The sequence below is a fragment of the Adiantum capillus-veneris genome, chromosome 14, assembly GCF_014529385.1.
Source record: "Adiantum capillus-veneris isolate H3 chromosome 14, ASM1452938v2, whole genome shotgun sequence".
Classification (NCBI taxonomy): Eukaryota; Viridiplantae; Streptophyta; class Polypodiopsida; order Polypodiales; family Pteridaceae; genus Adiantum; species Adiantum capillus-veneris.
Window position 1 is genome coordinate 53,468,825 of NC_140944.1, and position 17,370 is coordinate 53,486,194.

The 17,370-nt window shown below is 46.7% G+C and overlaps 1 protein-coding gene across 7 annotated transcripts in view; it reads left to right on the forward strand.

Annotated features, from left to right (window-relative positions):
• The first annotated feature begins 675 nt into the window (after positions 1 to 675).
• The window catches only part of LOC147442379 (uncharacterized), an 81,673-nt gene continuing 64,978 nt past the window's right edge, over positions 676 to 17,370 (forward strand). For 3 of the 7 annotated variants that reach the window (XM_086528571.1, XM_086528573.1, XM_086528572.1), the window contains exons 1-2: positions 777 to 915; positions 1,531 to 1,701. In XM_086528571.1, coding sequence (XP_086384697.1) covers positions 1,688 to 1,701 — 14 coding nt within the window. In that variant the 5' untranslated portion in view covers positions 777 to 915; positions 1,531 to 1,687. Of the gene's footprint in view, positions 916 to 1,530; positions 1,702 to 17,370 lie in introns of all 7 variants that reach the window. The other 4 variants (XM_086528568.1, XM_086528569.1, XM_086528570.1 and 1 more) reach the window with 3 other exon arrangements.

The window sequence follows — 17,370 nt, forward strand, 5'->3', positions numbered from 1 at the left end:
AGTTATAGGTGCTATAAGTTGTTAGCCAATCGTTTGCATTTACACGATGAAGCTGTTCTTGGGGCCACTTCCACATGTTCGCCTTGAGAACTTTTAATCGCATATTTCGTGGCAATGTACATTACAAGCTCTGTATAGCTTTGGTCAAATCGTTTAGAGTAGCATTTTTCTTATTATGTTCGCAACCTACATAATTGGAAAGAATGGACTTGCAAGGCTTTTGAAATAAGAAGAGCATGATGGTGGGCATAATAGAATTGAAAGTGATAGTTCCATAAACTCTCATCATTCCTGGTTGATACAATTGAATTGTACCTATATGATTTTGTTGTACCCATTATGGCGACTGACCCATTTGGCAATCAACACTAGTTGAGTTTTAAGATGAAACAACCATGCAAATGGCCTGGCGCGTCGCCTCAACACTAAAGGGCACAAAGCCTTTATGAGGGGCGAGCGGTGGGATCAACGGGGTCGAGAGAAGTGCACGAATCTCGAGGCAAATGGAAGGTGGAAAAAATAGGCGTGGGAGGCAGGCACCCGGACTCGAACCCTCGCCACTGTCGTGAGAGTCCCGATCTCCGTGTCTTAGTTTCGCTATCGTAGATCGCACCGCTTAGGGCTTAGGCTTCATTAAATTGGCCGCGCCCTCCCCCCCCCCCCTTTTATTTTCCCCGGAGGTAAACAGAAATTATTTCCGGACTCTTTGGTCGTCATGGCAGTGTTGATCGCCCATTGAGCTGCTTCTAACAGGTGGTGGCATTCGCTTCCTTGGGCAAATGCAGGAATCCATGAAGGCCGTCCTGCTCTTGCTTCCTTTGCTTCTTCACGAGGCGCTTGCATGGGCTGCTCCTACGACCTGTGTTTTCCCGGTCAGGCGATCTCAAGCTTTGCATCCGATCATTCAATCAAATTGCAAGTATTTTGGTTGCGTTCAGCAATTCATAGATTGCCGGAACTGTTTCCTTTACATAAGAATCACATCCATTGGTTTACGCATGCATACGCATATACATATGCGTTTTTGTATAATGTGTATTCGCACACATGCCCCCCCCCCCCCCCCCCCCCCCCCCCCCCCCACCAGCAGCCCACACACACACACACAAACACAATGTATGAGTGTGTATACACTCATACAATATTCGACCATCCACACCTTTTGCTCAATTAGCACCTAGAAAATCTAAAAATGATTACTTTTGCCACATCTTGTTTTAATGTAAGAAGATACATGTATATCATTGTTTAAAATGCCAGGAGAGTACAAGAGGCTGCCATTATGTTGTTGGATGTTTGAATCCTAGATAGTTGAAAAAAATGGCAAGAATATTAGTCCTTCGCTACAGCATGGATTGTTTCTTTACCAACTAAATGCAATATATTGAATTCGCAATCCACAGATGTTTTCTGAAGTTCACAGTGCATTGGTGAAGGGCTGAGCATGGTGCACATTGCACATTTTTTAATTATATGGGCCTGCATTCAGTACTGATCATGATGAGGCTAAAGTACAAACATCCTTTACAGAACTTTTCACACAACGATAAGAATGCTCTTAACTGGCTAGAAAGGAGGATCACAGGCGATTCTTCCAAGTCAAAAGCTAGGTGGCCTCCTGTGAACTGGCCAAAATATACAAAACGCAAGTATCGACATTTTGCAGTCAGTGGAAACACCTCGTGGGATGAGTTTGAGCAGGTGAGTAGAGGTCAGCTGCTAGCTTCACATTATGTGTTAACATTTGCACATGGATTTAGGGAAAACATTTGATTGTTGGACTTGGAATTTACAAAAGAATGATGAAAATGTGAATTCCCGACTGTGTATGCATTGGAGATATCCGTCCTTATTGGTAGCAGCAGCCATCTTCAAATACCAGGGCGAAACTGGTAATTTTGAAGATGATGCCCCAGTCCTTACTTCCTCTTTCTTTTCTGTGGGTCTGGTGTGCACACTTCTGCAAGGTTGTAAGAGTTTTTCTGCGTACTGACCTTGAGAGATGATGCACGGTTCTTCCTGTTTGTCCTTTTTTTTGTGTGTGTCGTGAACAGGGGTCTCTAAGATTACCTAGAACCATTGGATGGACCTGAATAGGGTCATATGGAGCATGTTGTACTTACGCTGACATAGGTTTGCATTGAGACCCATAGTGATAGATAAATGCGTCCCTTCATCTGTACTTATCGCCAGGTATTACTTTTTATCGCACTCTACTCATGAGGACACTATCATTCCTCTTGTATTTTCGAGGTTTATGCAAGACTTACACATTTGCACATGGACTATCTCACAAGCTAGTTTTCTATGACTGTTTACAGATGTTAAATAAAATCTTTCTCCTTTTCTCTCTCAGAGGGGAAATGGTGCTATATAAGATTGATATCAAATCCACCAAGCTAGTCAAACATCTAGGGACTGTTGCAAAAGGAGAAGTCTGCACCAGAAAAGGCGGCCTCAGATGGGGCTGTCCCTCCCAAGCCACATGGCTCATAGCGAAAGCACTTCCAAGAGATCGCCTCTCGGCATACGCGTGTCTGGTCCCCTGCGTCTCAGGAGGAGTGAGAGAGGGTGCGAGAGATGAGGCTGTGGGCCCCACCGAGGAGAGAGGAGGGACGAGTGGCGGGGATGAGGGTGGAGGAGGGGGAGGAGGTGGGGGAGGCAGCTTCTGAGGGAGGAGGTGGAGGCGGAGGATCTGAAGTGGATGGGGTCTCCTTAGGCGGGTCCTGTTGAAGGGGGTCAAAACGGTTCCGTGTCGAAACCCAGTGCTGTTGAGCTGCAGGAGGTCGGCCACCAGGAGGAGCAGTGGGGTGAGCAAGTCCCTGTCGACGTCGGCCAGGCACCTGTTGCCAACTGTCAGCTATCTGATCGTTGGTCTCTGTTGAGGTACCAGCCTGTGTGTCTTGTGTATCTGGTTGCTGGACATGCTCAGCCTTGGGAGGTTGTGCATGTGCTGTGGGTCGAGATCTCCTGCGAGGACAGACCTTGGTAAATGACCCATCTGTCTGCAAATGAAACACTGATTCAGGAGACCCAAATACTCCACACTCTATCTGATCCAGCCCCCACTCACCCGAGGCAACAGTATCACCTTCGGGAGGGAGTGTGTCTTGTAGAAGAACCCGCACAGTAGGTAAACCTGCGGCCTTGGCCACAACTGAAGCTGCAGTGCGCGGAGACTCCAGAACCGTCCTCAACAAGGAACCAATCGTGGGGAGAAGAGGGAGGTACTCTCGCCTCAGGCTCGGGAAGAAGACCGAAATAGGCAAGTCAGCCTCCTCCTCAAGTACATCTGTAGTAGGGTCAAAACCATGATGCCATCGTCTGAAGTAAGCTCGAATTGCTCGGATGCTGAGCGGGCTCATTGAAATTACCTTGGCCGTCATCTCTGGAGACTTGAACTCTATGTGGTAGTACCCTCTCCCGAGGATCTGGACATCGGTGACCTTGTCACACATCGGAGAGAAGGCGGGATCCCGAACCTCGCCCCGACTGGGCCGAGTGCCAATGATCTTGCAGATAGCTGAAGTGGCTTGCAAGCGTTCCACTTTGGCCATCATCAAGCTCGCTTGCCCTTCTGGCGAGAGAGCAAGTCGAAGGGTCGGCTCCGCAGTGTCGGACAAGGGGGATTCTGTAGAGTCCCTCTGAGGTGGAGTAGAAGCCGCCATTATGTGTTTGTTGCTAAATCGGGAAGGGCGGTTGTGATGAAGCACTCATAGCAGGCTGAAACACAATCTACCTGCGAGCTGAGAACGTGACGCGAAGGGAGGATAAGGTTGGGAGAAAGGGGTGAGGGGGCGCGAGGCTAAGGCGGGTGGGCACGAGGTGGAGGTGGATGGGCGCGGGGCTGAGGCGGGCGGGCTGCGCATTGAGGGCAGCTGCCTGCAGAGCATCCAACAGCAGCAACAGTGCGTGTGTCACGATTGTGACGTATTCTTTACCTTCTTTACGTGATTCTCTTACAGATACATAGACGTACCATATCAGAGACCCCTATTCTCGAAAGGATGCGTCTCTTCTACCAAGAGTTGCACCTGTTCGGCGAATAGCCATGCCTCTTCAGCGAATGGCTACACCTTTACGCTGAAGGGTTACAACTCTACAGCAGAGGGACACGACTATTGGCCTAGAGTCATGTCTATTGGCCTATGGTCATGTCTTTTCATCGTGTCTTTTCAGATTCTATATAAGAACCCTCTTGTAACAGATTCAATCAATCAAACACACATTCCTCTCTTGTGTCTTTGTCTCTAGTCTAGTTTAGTTTTCAGTTTTCATCTAAGTACAGTTATGAATAAACACACTGAGTAGTAGTGTTCTTCACAGTGGTATCAGAGCAATTTTTTTCCCGGGCCTCTGGACTTGGCTTCTACCTCGCCGTTGCTCACCCTACCCGCGACACTCTACGTGTTGTATGGCAGCAGAAGAACGGTGGTACACACACGAATCTGAGTATGAGGTAACTTAAGTGTTTTATCCAATTCATACTTATACTATACTACAGCATACAGTGATGTGTGTGTGTGCGACATGTGTGTGTGCAATGTCCCCGGCAACTTGCGAGTCCTTGTTCAAATTGGCCGCTCGCACCCTTTCGCATGAAAAGTCTTTCCAACAGACACACCCTTTGGGCACCAAGAGACAGGACTCTCTCCAAGCGGTACTACTTTCCCAGCGATTGACCCCTTGCAGCGTTTCACACATAGAATTCGCTGGCTGGCTGCTTTTTACGTACTGCACACAAATTACGTGGCTGAAATTGCACTTTATCGCTGGCTGAGTTTTTTTTTTCTACGCTGGTTAATAACATACGCTGGCTGTCCCTTTATAAACTTGTATATTATTACAAGTGCCCGGCCGCCCCAAATTGGAGTGACCGGCCATAAGAGGTTTTATTAACTTACCATATTATACAGCATGGCTACATTATTTTCTACGCAACGAACCAGCAACACAGGGCAATTTTGCAACGCTGGCTTGCTTGCGCTCTTTTCTTCTGGACACACACTCCACGTCGCGGGCTTTACTGCCTCATGGCCGATGACGCATATGATGTTCCCGTTCCGTACATGTCGTACGTAGACGGAGTCCCAGACGAAATTCTCCCAGAGAATCCCATTCTGCCAGAACCTGCTCCTGCGCCCGTTTTCGAACCCATTCCAGTTTCGGAAATTCCCGCAGACATTCCATTGCCGGTTTACTCTCCTGAACCACCGAACCCGCTGGACCGTGAATATTTGGTACACATATGTCAGCGCCGCTTTGGCTTCCAACGTTGGTCGATTTGGAAAGTGACCATTCAGTGTCAACAGGACGAGTTACAGCATTACGAGTTCATCCTTACTCGTTTTCCGCACTTGGCACACCATATCCCAGCTTGTTTCGTTGATAGTCTTTCGGAGATTCAAACTGCGCACACGTTGGTTCCTTTTCATTCGGAGGAAATTGTGCCAGATTATACTCCTCTTACCCCAGAGCCCGACGAGGTCGAGGATCTCGCAGAGGACGATCCGGCGTTTGCAGAGTTCTTAGAGCCAGTTCACACACCGCCAACCTTGGCTACAGGGTGGAGTTTTTTAGCTTCGCCTCGATACGAACTCTGACTTCATCATGTCAGAGACAGACCCAGGCCAGGGACAGATGGATGCTACTGCACTCTTGGCTGCTATCCAGCAGCAATTCGCAGTCCAAGCGTCACGTCAAGAGCAATTTGAAACACTACTTCATTCCTTATCAGCAGAGGTCAAATCATTGAAGCAATCGACTTCTTCGCCAGATTCTAGTGCAGCTTCTTCCGTGAAGGGCGGAAATCATCCGATGCTAGATCAACCATAACAAGTTAATAATCCTGAACTTCAATATCTTTTCGCTTACTCACAGAATCTAATAAAAAGAAAGTAGACATTAAACCGCCAGAACCCTTTGATGGCCGCCGTAATAAGCGAGTCATTGATCAATGGCTGTTCAAAATGGACACGTATTTCAATAATCTTGAATTGCCGGATGACAAGAAAGTGGCCTTAGCTGCTAGTCTCCTTAAAGATAGCGCCTTCCTATGGTGGAAAAATCGGGTAAAGTTCAGATGGCAACTCTGTTCTTACAATATATCTTTCGATTTCATGGGATGCCACAATCTATGGTTAGCGACCAAGATCCGCGTATGACAAGTCTTTTTTGGAGAGCTTTCTTTGACAACATCATCACTACATTGAAGTTCTCATCTTCATTTCATCTTCAAACTGATGGGCAATCTGAAAATGCTAACTCAATTGTCACAACCTGTTGACGTGGCGAGCCTTGATAAGCGGGCCAACTTGCAGATCTTGATGAAGGGGCCTAAACCGTAGTAGAAGGAGAAGAAGAAGAAAGATTCCCCAACTTTTAGGTTCTTACTGTTGTAATAGACTTGGACACCCCAAGTAGGGAATTCGGCACGACACAAGGGAGAGGAACTGAAAACAAACTTAAATCACAATTAATTAGAGGCGACATGGCCCGGCATAGTTCTGTGCCCAAAGATATTGTCCCCAAAGTTTGGCGCCCCTTTCGGTATTTATTTCTATATTAATGCTTGATCAAGCACAAAGTCAGAGGTTCTTCTCTGCTCAATGCTCTCAACGAAACTGAGGGAAGAGAGCCTCTAGTTATAACTTTATAGGCCTTAGGCCTTCTCAAAAGCAATTACATGAAAAGCTTCAGCCTCAAAAGCTTCAGGTCTCAAAAGCTAGCACTGCCCAACAGCCAACGCAAATTGTGGAATTCCGTACACAATGCCACGTCAGCAGCCAACACATTTTACGGACGTCCGTACAGTCTGCCACGTTAGCACTTCTTTCGCTAGTTGATTTTCTTGCATTATTTTAATTGCCTTGTGGCCCCTGGGCCCCATCGAACGAGACCCCATACATTGGGAACCACTTATAAATCATTTTGTCCATCAGGTCACGCCACGTCATCATTTTGTGACATACCCTCCTCTTGAAAGCATTGTAATTGCCCTCGATTATGCCCTAACTCGGTAAGGTGGCCGGTTTGGTGATGTATACTGGGAATCAAATCAATCGTATGGTCTCCAAGATGTGGGGACGGTAACTCGCTTGGTAGGCCTTCAGAGAAATAGTCAACATGTCACAAATTGTTGATGTGTCAAGCCACTGAAGAACGGAGCCGACTTGCAGATCCCGGCCGAGGGGCCTAAACCTTAGAAGAAGCAGAAGAAGAATTGCGTGGGGAATTGATGACGTGGCAAAGTTGTACGGAATCCCGGATTTCACGTTGGCATGTTGACGTGACAATTGTACGGATTTCCGCAAAACGCGCTAGCAGCTTTTGGCACTTCTTGACCAATTGCTTTTGAGTTTAGAGCTTTTTATGTAAACTGTTTGGGCCTAGGTCCTTTAAATATAAGGCCATGGGCTCATTCTTTGGCATGCTTCTAGACGAGGGTGTAGAGGATGGAGTACCGGCTTGTACTCAGTTGTTGAAATATAAAGAAATATCGAAAGGGGCGCCAAGGTTTGGGGCCAATACTCTCTGGGGTGGAATTCTGCCACTCCGTGTCGTGTGTCGTCTCTCTTTCAGTTCAATTGTTATTTGAAGTGCCTAAAGTTGTTCAATCTGTTCTTTTCTACTGGCGTGTGGTGCCCGTCTTGTGACATAGCCTGCGCATGCAGAAATTCTTGCCGTTCCGTTTCTAGATCAGACATATTTGATCTTTGTTCATCATTTAGTTCTTTAAAAAAAATCGAGTAAACAAAAGTTTGGATTTTATTAATTTGGAAACGGTTGACGCCGATACAGGCGGGACAGACTCACCCTTCAACTTTACATCAAGTACAATCTCTAGACCCTTTTCATTCTTCAAAATGGCTTTCCTTGCCCTATAATCGACCATGGCGCTATTCTTGTGGAACCAAGGGATTCCTAGGAGGACATCACACCCTTCCAGAGGCATGATATAAAAGTCCTCGTGCCCTAGATACCCCTGACAATGCAAACAAAGTTTGCCAATGATGGGTGTAATGGCAACATCCCGTTGGGTGCTGCTAGAACAGCCTCCGCCTGTGGCCCCATTTCCTCACGGCGTAATTCCAAGTCGAGCTGCCAATTTGGGTGAAATAAAGTTGGCCTTGGCTCCTCTGTCAAAGAAGATTAGGGCTTCTTGGTCTTGCATTTTCCTCCATGCGCGGCAAAGTTCAGTACTTTCATCGATCTGATCAGGGTCGCTCCCCACACAATCTGATACTAGTCCTGCTTTCGTCTTTCCTTTTCTCCCGCACTGTTCAACTGCTCTGGAACTCTCTAGCCTATCTTCTGATTGTCCTCTGGGGTGCCTTTTTGGGCACCGTGCTGATATATATCCTTGTTCCCCACATTCAAAGCACTTCCCAGTTTTGAAGTACTCGGATTTCTGTTCGTCTGTCAGTCGGGGACGTGTATTTTTCTTTTTCTGAAACTTCCCTCTTCTTCTGTTACCATTATTCTAATTGTGTCCGGTCCTAATTGTGAAAGGTTGATGAGTTGGATACGTAAGAGTACCCGAATGCATAACAAACCCTTGCTTAGCATGTCCCATCAGTTGTTGTATGGACTCGGACTTCTGCAGTAAGCAGTAATCTCGTATCTTCTTGGGTAGACCACAACAAGATCGCTCGATCTCTTCCTTAAAAGTGATCTTTTTAAAAGAAGAGGCTGATAAGAAGGTATCCCAAAATCTCTGACAATAAGTATCCAAACTATCTTCCTTGATCATCCGAAGGTGATTCCAAGTGGTAATCACATCACATTCGTACTCTTGAATGAGCCAAGAGGAAGTGAAAAGTCGCTTGAACTTCAGCCACTTTGTCGGTGCTTCCTTCCGTAGCAAGAGAGTGGACCACCATATCTGTGCATTTCCTTTCAAATAGGATGCTACCCTCTGAACTTTTGAGTGCTCTGAATAGCGCCCTCCAGAATAAGCATTGTTGAATAAAAGAGGGGTATATCGGAAGCCTGAAAAAGTATCTAAGTGCTTGTCCACCTCCCCTTGAAATCTTTGGTTTTCTTGGTCTTCTTGTTCTTTCCATGTCTTTGGATTTTTCATCGTTTCTTGCCCTTTCTGTCCTCATCATTGGAATCAGACGAGGAAGAGCTGTCGGAGCTATTAGAAGAGGATGAGGCTGAATTATGCACACCCTCGAAGCGTACACGCTTCTTTGTTTTTCGTGCATTTGCAAACGTAGACTTGTGACCCAAGTACCCAAGGTAGTCTGTTGATTGACTGTGTTCCTTTGAATGCTTCTTGGTCTTCAGGAGTCAGTTGACTCGTCTGTCGACTACGTCGTCAAGTTCATCTTCAATGTACATCCGCATACTCCGTGGGCCGGGGTGGCCCGTACTCTTCTTCTAAATCTCCAGAAGGTGGCTAGCATCCGTTTGAATCTTCCGTGTTTTCTCCCGTCCCGGAGTTAACAAGTGGGTTGTTCTGGTCCTTGAGGGATTCGTCGACTGAATCCATGTGTGTCGTGATAGGATGGATTGGATTCTCCTGGGAAGAAAAATCGACTGAGCTCTGCTACCATTGCAATAGACTTGGACACCCCAAGTGGGGAATCTGGCTCGACACACGAGAGAGGAAATGAAAACAAACTTAATCACAATTAATTAGAGGCGACACGACCCGGCATAGTTTTGTGCCCAGAGATATTGGCCCCATAGTCTGGCTCCCCTTTCGGTGTTTATTTTTATATTAATGCTTGATCAAGTACAAAGTCAGAGGTTCTTCTTTGCTCTCAGCAAAACTGAGGGAAGAGAGCCTCTAGATACAAATTTATACGCCCTAGGCCTTCTCAAAAGCAATTACATGAAAAGCTTTAGACTCAAAAGCTTTAGGTCCCAAAAGCTAGTGCTGCCCAGCAGCCAGCGCAAATCGTGGAGTTCCGTACACAGTGCCACGTCAACAGCCAACGCGTTTTGCGGATGTCTGTACAACGTGCACCTCTTTCGCTAGTTGATTTTCTTGCATTATTTTAATTGCCTTGTGTCCCCTGGGTGGGGACCCCATAAGTTGGGAACAACTTATAAAGCATTTTGTCCATCAGGTCATGCCACATCATTATTTTATGATGGCTGTCATAGACTTGGACACCCCAAGCTGAAGATCTAGAGCAACACACGTGAGAGAAATTGAAATAATCGAACAAAACTGAGAGAAAAAGACGACATGACACGACATGGCACGGCAGACTTCCGCGCCTAGATGTAGCGGGCCAGCGGCCCTAGAGATTGGCACCCCTCTTCGGTCTTTCTTTATTCTTATGCCTCAACCAATATAATGTCCGAGGTTCTTCTCTCTCTGCAGTGCTCTCAAGGAAATCTGCCAAAAGAGGAGGCGGCACACTTATAAAGGTCCTTCGCCTAATCAAAAGCAGTTACATGAAAAGCATAGGGCCCAAAAGCTTCAAACCGCAAAATCATGCACCTTTGGGCTCTTCTGTAATTTGCGGAGGTTCCGTACAACCACGTCAACAGTCAATGAGATCTACGGGGGTTGTCACTTTTTACGCTAGTGAATCCTTGTGCTTTTATTTTAAAGGTTTTAGGCCCCTCGACCGGGTTCCATAAGTTTGTTCGGGTTAGGTTTTTAATCCTAACCCCTTTGGGCCCCCTTGAAAGGAACCTACAAGTTGGTAGAACTTTTTCTGCCTTTTTTGCTAGGGTTTAGGCTATGCCACGTCATCACTTTGTGACATATCCACCTCTTGAAAGAATTGTAAGCACTCTCTATAATGCCTGCAAAACGGACATAGGACCAAAACTAGTTCAACAGACTTTAAGTACTTACGTACTAGACCACATATATCTAGCACTTGCATGAAGACGACAATCATTGAACATTAACATGACATTCACATCCCTGTCCCCGTCGAGATCTTAGATGAGAATCATGATCATTGTAACTTATTTAGCAATCGCATCCAGACCGCGCTGATCTCTGTTAGATGTCTTGATTGTCTAAATCTTGTTACTATCATATCCACATCACCCCTCGGGCCCTCGGGTGAACAAGACAAAATGTTGCAATCATTTGGTCTTTCAATCATGCACTTAAACAATACACACATGAGAGAGCACATGTAACAAATTCATTTCAGGAATTCCCAATTCAAATGACTTCACATAAAGTCATTCAAGAGAACACTGTGAGCCCATCAGTATCCCTGAAATCTCAAAAGAAATCAATAACTTTATTTCATCAAGGTAACCTGTGACAAAGGAGCGGAGTAACTCTTCTCTTGTGCAGTCTGCACCGCACCAGATTCAACCTGTCGATTCATTGGTAACTCTTGGAATAGTTGGTGCTAAACCAAAAGCTTCAAGGTAAAGCTCTAAAATTTGAGGAGTATCTGCTACGTCCTCCTCCTCCATCCACTTGGCATGCGTGTAACAATGGTATCGAAGCTTTAGGGGTGTGCTTGTTTGAAAGCATACCGGTCCTTCAAGAGCACATAGAGCATTCAATATTTTGTTTGTCAAAGAATCTTCGTGTCCTTGCCCCGGACTTACTACCACTCCCATCCTTAGTCCATCGCGCATTGAGCGTGCTCTCGTCTTCATCGCTCTGTCTTAAGGGGCATAAGCCATAAAGAACCCAAGAGTGGGCGACACCCTGAAATGCCAGCCACGGAAAATTTCCAGCGGGGGAGTTTGCGAGAGGAGAGTACAAACATCAACTGCAAGTTGACACGTGTGTGAAAAGACTGATCAAGTACACCAGCGACCTGAAATTTGCGAAACACTTGAAGAATTACCCGATTGATGAGATTCATTCGAGATGGTGTGAGGCCATTGATTCTCCTCTCAGTTCGGGAAGAAAGCTGAGAGACAAATTGTGCTCGTAGAAAGAGTTGGATAGAGCTCCTGACAAGAAAATGAACCCGATAATGAAAGGTTTGAAGCACTCTCGGAAGAAGAGAAAATCGGCGGATTTCCCGGGTTATTTTGGCCGGAAGTAGACTTTCGAGGTGGCAAGCAGATCCAAGAAGCGTGCTCATTTTGAGGATGACCCAGATTTTTCTTCATCTTTAGAGAGTTTCTAGTTTCCGTGAGGATGATAAAAGGAGGAAGAAGCGGAGAAAAGGCAAGAAAAGGAGATTTTTGGAAGGCTTGAGAGGCCATCTAGCAGTTAAGAGGAGGAGAGCTCGTCCTCTTTTGATAGTGAAGGGATGAGGAAGAAGCCCAAGGAGTTCAAGGAAGCGGGTCAGGTGTCACGTGCGCATTGCACTTACGCCACGTGGACAAGCTTCCGCTATTTTCTAGCGTCAGTCTTAGCTTAGGACGTAGCCTGGCACCCTTGTGAGCCTCTAGCAGGACATGCATGTTAGGCCGATCATAGTTGCATACCCTCTCTTGCACAGTATAGTTAGTCTGCATATAGGCATTCAAGCATGTGAACCGTCTCTTATGTGCTCACTTAAGTTCTAAGTGACTCGTGGCATCATTCTAATAAATCGTGGGGCTGAATAGATGCTGCTTGACCCAGCTACAAACCCATATATGTATGCATGCCCAGGGCGCTAGAGAAGAGCAGGAAAGGGAGAAGAACCAAGTGCCTCCGCACCGGCAATTTCCTCGGTAGTATCTTGGCGTTTGGTGACAATTCAGCCAGCGTTTTTCATCAGCAATTCCAGCGTTTTCAGCATCAGCCATCGGCGCCTTTTCCCTCACCATTCAGCTCTTTGCCTTGTCGCAGCAGATCCTCAGCGTTTTCAGAAGCCAGCATCAGCCTTGCCAATGTTTTGGCATTCAGTAGATTGCCAGCAACTCCAGCGTTTTCAGCCTCAGACCATCAGTGTTTTTCAGTTTTCAGGCTATCGCCGCCACCGGCGATAGCGGATCAGCCCATAGCCTGGTCGCATTCGTCGATTCCAGCAAGCATCCCTAGCGTTTTCAGCATTTAGCCATAGCCTCGCAACACAAGCATCTCTACCAAGTATCATCATCGAAGTACACCTTGTCGTCGTCGTCGTCGTCGTCGTAGTACCCCAACATCTAGCAGTGTCACAAACCGATGACGTGGCATGCCTAACAAACGAGTCCCAACTTATGGTCACTTGCTGACAGGGCCCTGGGGACACTAGCATAATAAAAAAAAGGCTGGCGGCTGGCTGTACAAAATCCCGCAAATCGTGCTGGAGTGCTGACGTGGCTGGCCATACGGAATTCCACATAATGCACTGGCTGCTTTTTGGTTGAGTTTGAAAGCTTTTCTCGTATTGCTTTTCCATGGCCAAGGGCCTTTAAGTAAGACCCCTGGGCCTCTCTTGGCTAACATGTGTTGACGAGCCGGTGAGCAAAGAGGACCCGCGGGCAATTGTACTTTGCTCAAGCATCGATACAAAAAGAAATACCGAGAGGGACGCGAGTCTTTGGGGCCAATCTCTCTGGGTACGGCACGGAACTACACTGGGCCGTGTCAACTCAATTGAACTGTGAATTAAGTGTGAAGTATTTCAAAGTCTCTCTCGTGTGTCGCATGAGATTCTCGACTTGAGTTGTCGAAGTCTGTTACAATGGTATCAGAGCTCAGTTTATTTCTCTCCTACCGGGAAATCCGATCCCTTTTTCCTCGACACACATGGATCCCGGCAAGAATCAAAAGACTTCGGGAACGGGAGGTAGCACGGGAAATTCGAATTGATCAGCATATCAAGAATACGGGCCACCTCGGCCTACGGAGAACCAACTAATGGAGATGCAACGTTAGCAGCAAGTTGATGAGTGCGCAAAGCAGATGCTCCGGTTTGGGAAGGATCCACAATATGCCAAATTTTTGACCCGGCACCCCGATTGACAAAGTGCATACGCATTGGTAGAATGCCATCGACACACCAATAAAATTGGCCCTCAAGAAACCTTCTACCCGAAGGATGTTTACTAAAGAAGAATTTGATGACGTTGCCGAAAGACGAGTCAACCAACTTCTGGGGGCAAAGAAACAAACGAAGAAACGCAACAAGGGGACTGACTACCCCGGTTATTTGGGCTGTCAATCTTCTTTTGCAAGTGCAAGAAAACATGTCACGCGACACATCCAACCCTATGTGCTCGTGGACAAGCTACAACATGATCAGGGTTCAGTCAGTCAAGTCAGTCTAGAATAGGAAGTGATCTGGCACTTTTGTGAGTCTATTCGCAGACCGTGCATGTCCAGACACTTAGATTAGATGCATATCCTCTGGTTGCACACAGCATGACCATCAGATTCCAGTCAGATCCCATCAGTAGCATTTTTACAGTGCATAAGCCTATTTTCCCTATTTTTGACATTTTTCACTTATTATTTTTAAGTGACTTTTGTTGGAAAGTAGGTAGGGCAATTTTGCTAAGTTTGTATAAATAAAGACCTAGCGCTAGCACTTTTTGGCAGAAGAGGCAGTAGGAGCACCGCTCAACAGGCACCTTCTCAGCAGGACCCTCGATTGCATGACCTAGCGTTTTTGCATCCCCAGCATCAAGCTAGCGTTTTGCAAGATCAGATCAGCCTTCACGCTTTGTGCACAACAGATCAGCCCCGGCGTCATCACGACACAGTAGATCAACCTAGCGTTTTGCACTTTCAGAACAACTGGTGACAGCAGCAGATTTTCAGCCCTAGCATTTTTGCATCAGCATGCGATTTGCAGATTCACCGCGACGGAATCCCCATAAGCATCAGCGTTTCCAGTTTTCAGCCCTTGACACCGCAGATCAAGTCCCGAACCTCGCAGATCTCACCTTCCCGTAGTAGTTCCTTGCTGCACGTTGGAATCCATCGAAGTTTACAGTTTCAGCCCGGAAAACGCAGATTTCAGCATCTGCGTTTTCAGCGCGTCGTCGTCGTACTGTTGTCATCGACATCGTCATCGACATAGAGTCAGAATTCAGCAGATAGAAGATTTCCAGATTTCAACCATTAGCGTTTTCAGATTTCAGCCCGTCTCGTCGTCGTCCTCATCGTCGTCGACATTGTCGGCAAGTCCAAGCATTGTAGAGATTTGTGCAATCATAAGTAGACCGCTCTCGCCATAGAGAGTGGGGCCTTCAGAGGAGGGTTGTCACGTGACACATCCAACCCTATGTGTCCGTGGACAAGCTACAGCACGACAAGGGTTCAGTCAGTCCCGTCAATCTAGATTTAGAAGTGATCTGGCACTTTTGTGAGTCTGTTCGCAGACCGTGCATGCAGATGCATATCCTCTGGTTGCACACAACATGATCATAAGCATTCCCATCAAAATCCATCAGAATCCTTTAGGGGAATTTCAAATGCATTTAGCTTATTTTACCTATTTTTGATATTTTTCACTTATTATTTTTAAGTAACTTTTGTTGGAAAGTAGGGAGGGCAAATTGAGTAAGTTTGTATATAAGCAAACGTAAACTAGCACTAATTGGCAGAAGAGGCAGCAGGAGCTGCATCGCTCAACAGGCAACTTCTCATGCAAGAACCTTGGTGGCGGTTTCTCCTCCCAGCAAAAACCCTCTCTCCCCTAGCGTTTTCCATCAAGTATCATCGCCAGCAGATCCAAGCCTCTAGCGTTTTCCAAATTTGCAGCCCTAGCGTTTTTGGAGCCCAGATCGCCCTCCCTTGTGCATGGCGTTTTTAGCACTAGCATCAGCAGATTTTCAGCAGGTAAAGATCATCAATTATCAGCCCTAAGAACCATCAGATTTCAGCCCAAAGTAGCAGCAGATTTTCAGCCATAAGGACCAGCAAAATCAGCGTTTTCCACAGCGTTTTCAGCAGTAGCAGATTTCAGCCAACAGCGTTTTTGGACAGCAGTTCATAAGCGTCAGATTTCAGCCTTAGGTCGGTCTCGTCATCCCCGCCGTCGTCATCAATCTAGCCTAGACTTGCATCAGTCACATGCATTCAGTTTGTATGAGTTTGTGCAATCAATAGTAGATCACTCTCGCCGACGAGAGTGGGGCCTTCGGAGGAAGGTTTTACAACGTCTCTGGTGTCGTATTTCTCTTCTCCCTCTATCTCTCAATCTCATGCACTTGCACGCACAGTGTCCACTCACTTTGTTCGTAATCATTGCACTCTCTCATTAAGAACGGAAGGCTCTCCCTTCTATAAGAGAAAAAAAGGAACCTTAGCACAGTTCGGAGCACTCATCTTGAGCAAAGTTCAACATTCATTCCGCTGCACCTAACAAGGGTTTTACAACGTCTCTGGTGTCATATTCTCTTCTCTATCTCTCAGTCTCATACACTTTCACGCACAATGTCCATTCACTTTGTTTGTGTTCATTGCACTCTATCATTAAGGACGGAAGGCTCTCCCTTCCATAAGAACAAAAGGAACCTTGAGCACAGTTCGGAGCACTCATCTTGAGCAAAGTTCAAACATTCACTTCCGCTGCCCTTACATTGGTATCAGAGCTTTGGCAGTGTTCTGTATCACTCAAGGAAAGAACCACAAGAATCACAAGAATTTTTTTTTGCTTGTTGCGGTCACGAACCCAAGTTCGCTTGGGCGTGTCGATTCCTAATCGTGTTTTTGAAGAGTGACAGGAATCCCAGGAAAGAAGGGCTTGTCCAGCCTCCCCTTGTGCCTCTTTTCACTCATTGAGAGCGGACCGTGCACTTAGCGGCCGTCCAATCGACATGAGGTGGGAAAAAGCAACCTTGGTGTGAGCGCAAGGCCGCCAAGGGGTGCACTCGTAGAAAAGAGCAGAACTCGGCTGAAGAGAAGATCCTTCTCTAACACAGAATTGCAAGCAAAAGAAGACCCTCAAGACCCTTAGGAACCTCAAGAACTCAAGACCCTCAAGAAGTCAAGAACCCAAGACCCGCAAGAACCCATGTTCCTCGTGAACTTAAGAACCCAAGATCACAGTATATGGTCATCACTTGAAGCGGGACGGATACTTTGCTTCGAGGTGATGAGCATGAGAGAGGCGACGAAGAATTTTTTCCACCAGGAGGTTTTTCCGACCCTCCCCCTTCCCCATCTACGCCACGAATTGTACCAAATCCTATGGAGGCGATGGTCAAGTCGATGTTGGACATGGTACGACAAGAAGCAACTCGCATTGACAGGGAACGCGAGCATGATGAACGCAAAGAAAGAAAAGCAGACAGAAAAGCGGCTATTGAGCGTGAGTGTGAGGAAATGCGCTTGGAAGCCGAAGCAAGAGGAGCGGCCTTCGAGGCCGATCGGGAGGTTCAAAGGGACCTCCTCACTCAAGAATTGGTTCGACAAGTTCTTGCCTCGAAGTCTGAACCAGCCAAAGATGTTGGTAGTTCATCAAGTGGCGCAAGCCGAGATTCGGACTACAACAACCCAGTCACAGAGAAGATCCAGTTCAGTAAGTATGATGGTAAGATGGATGCTACGGTTAT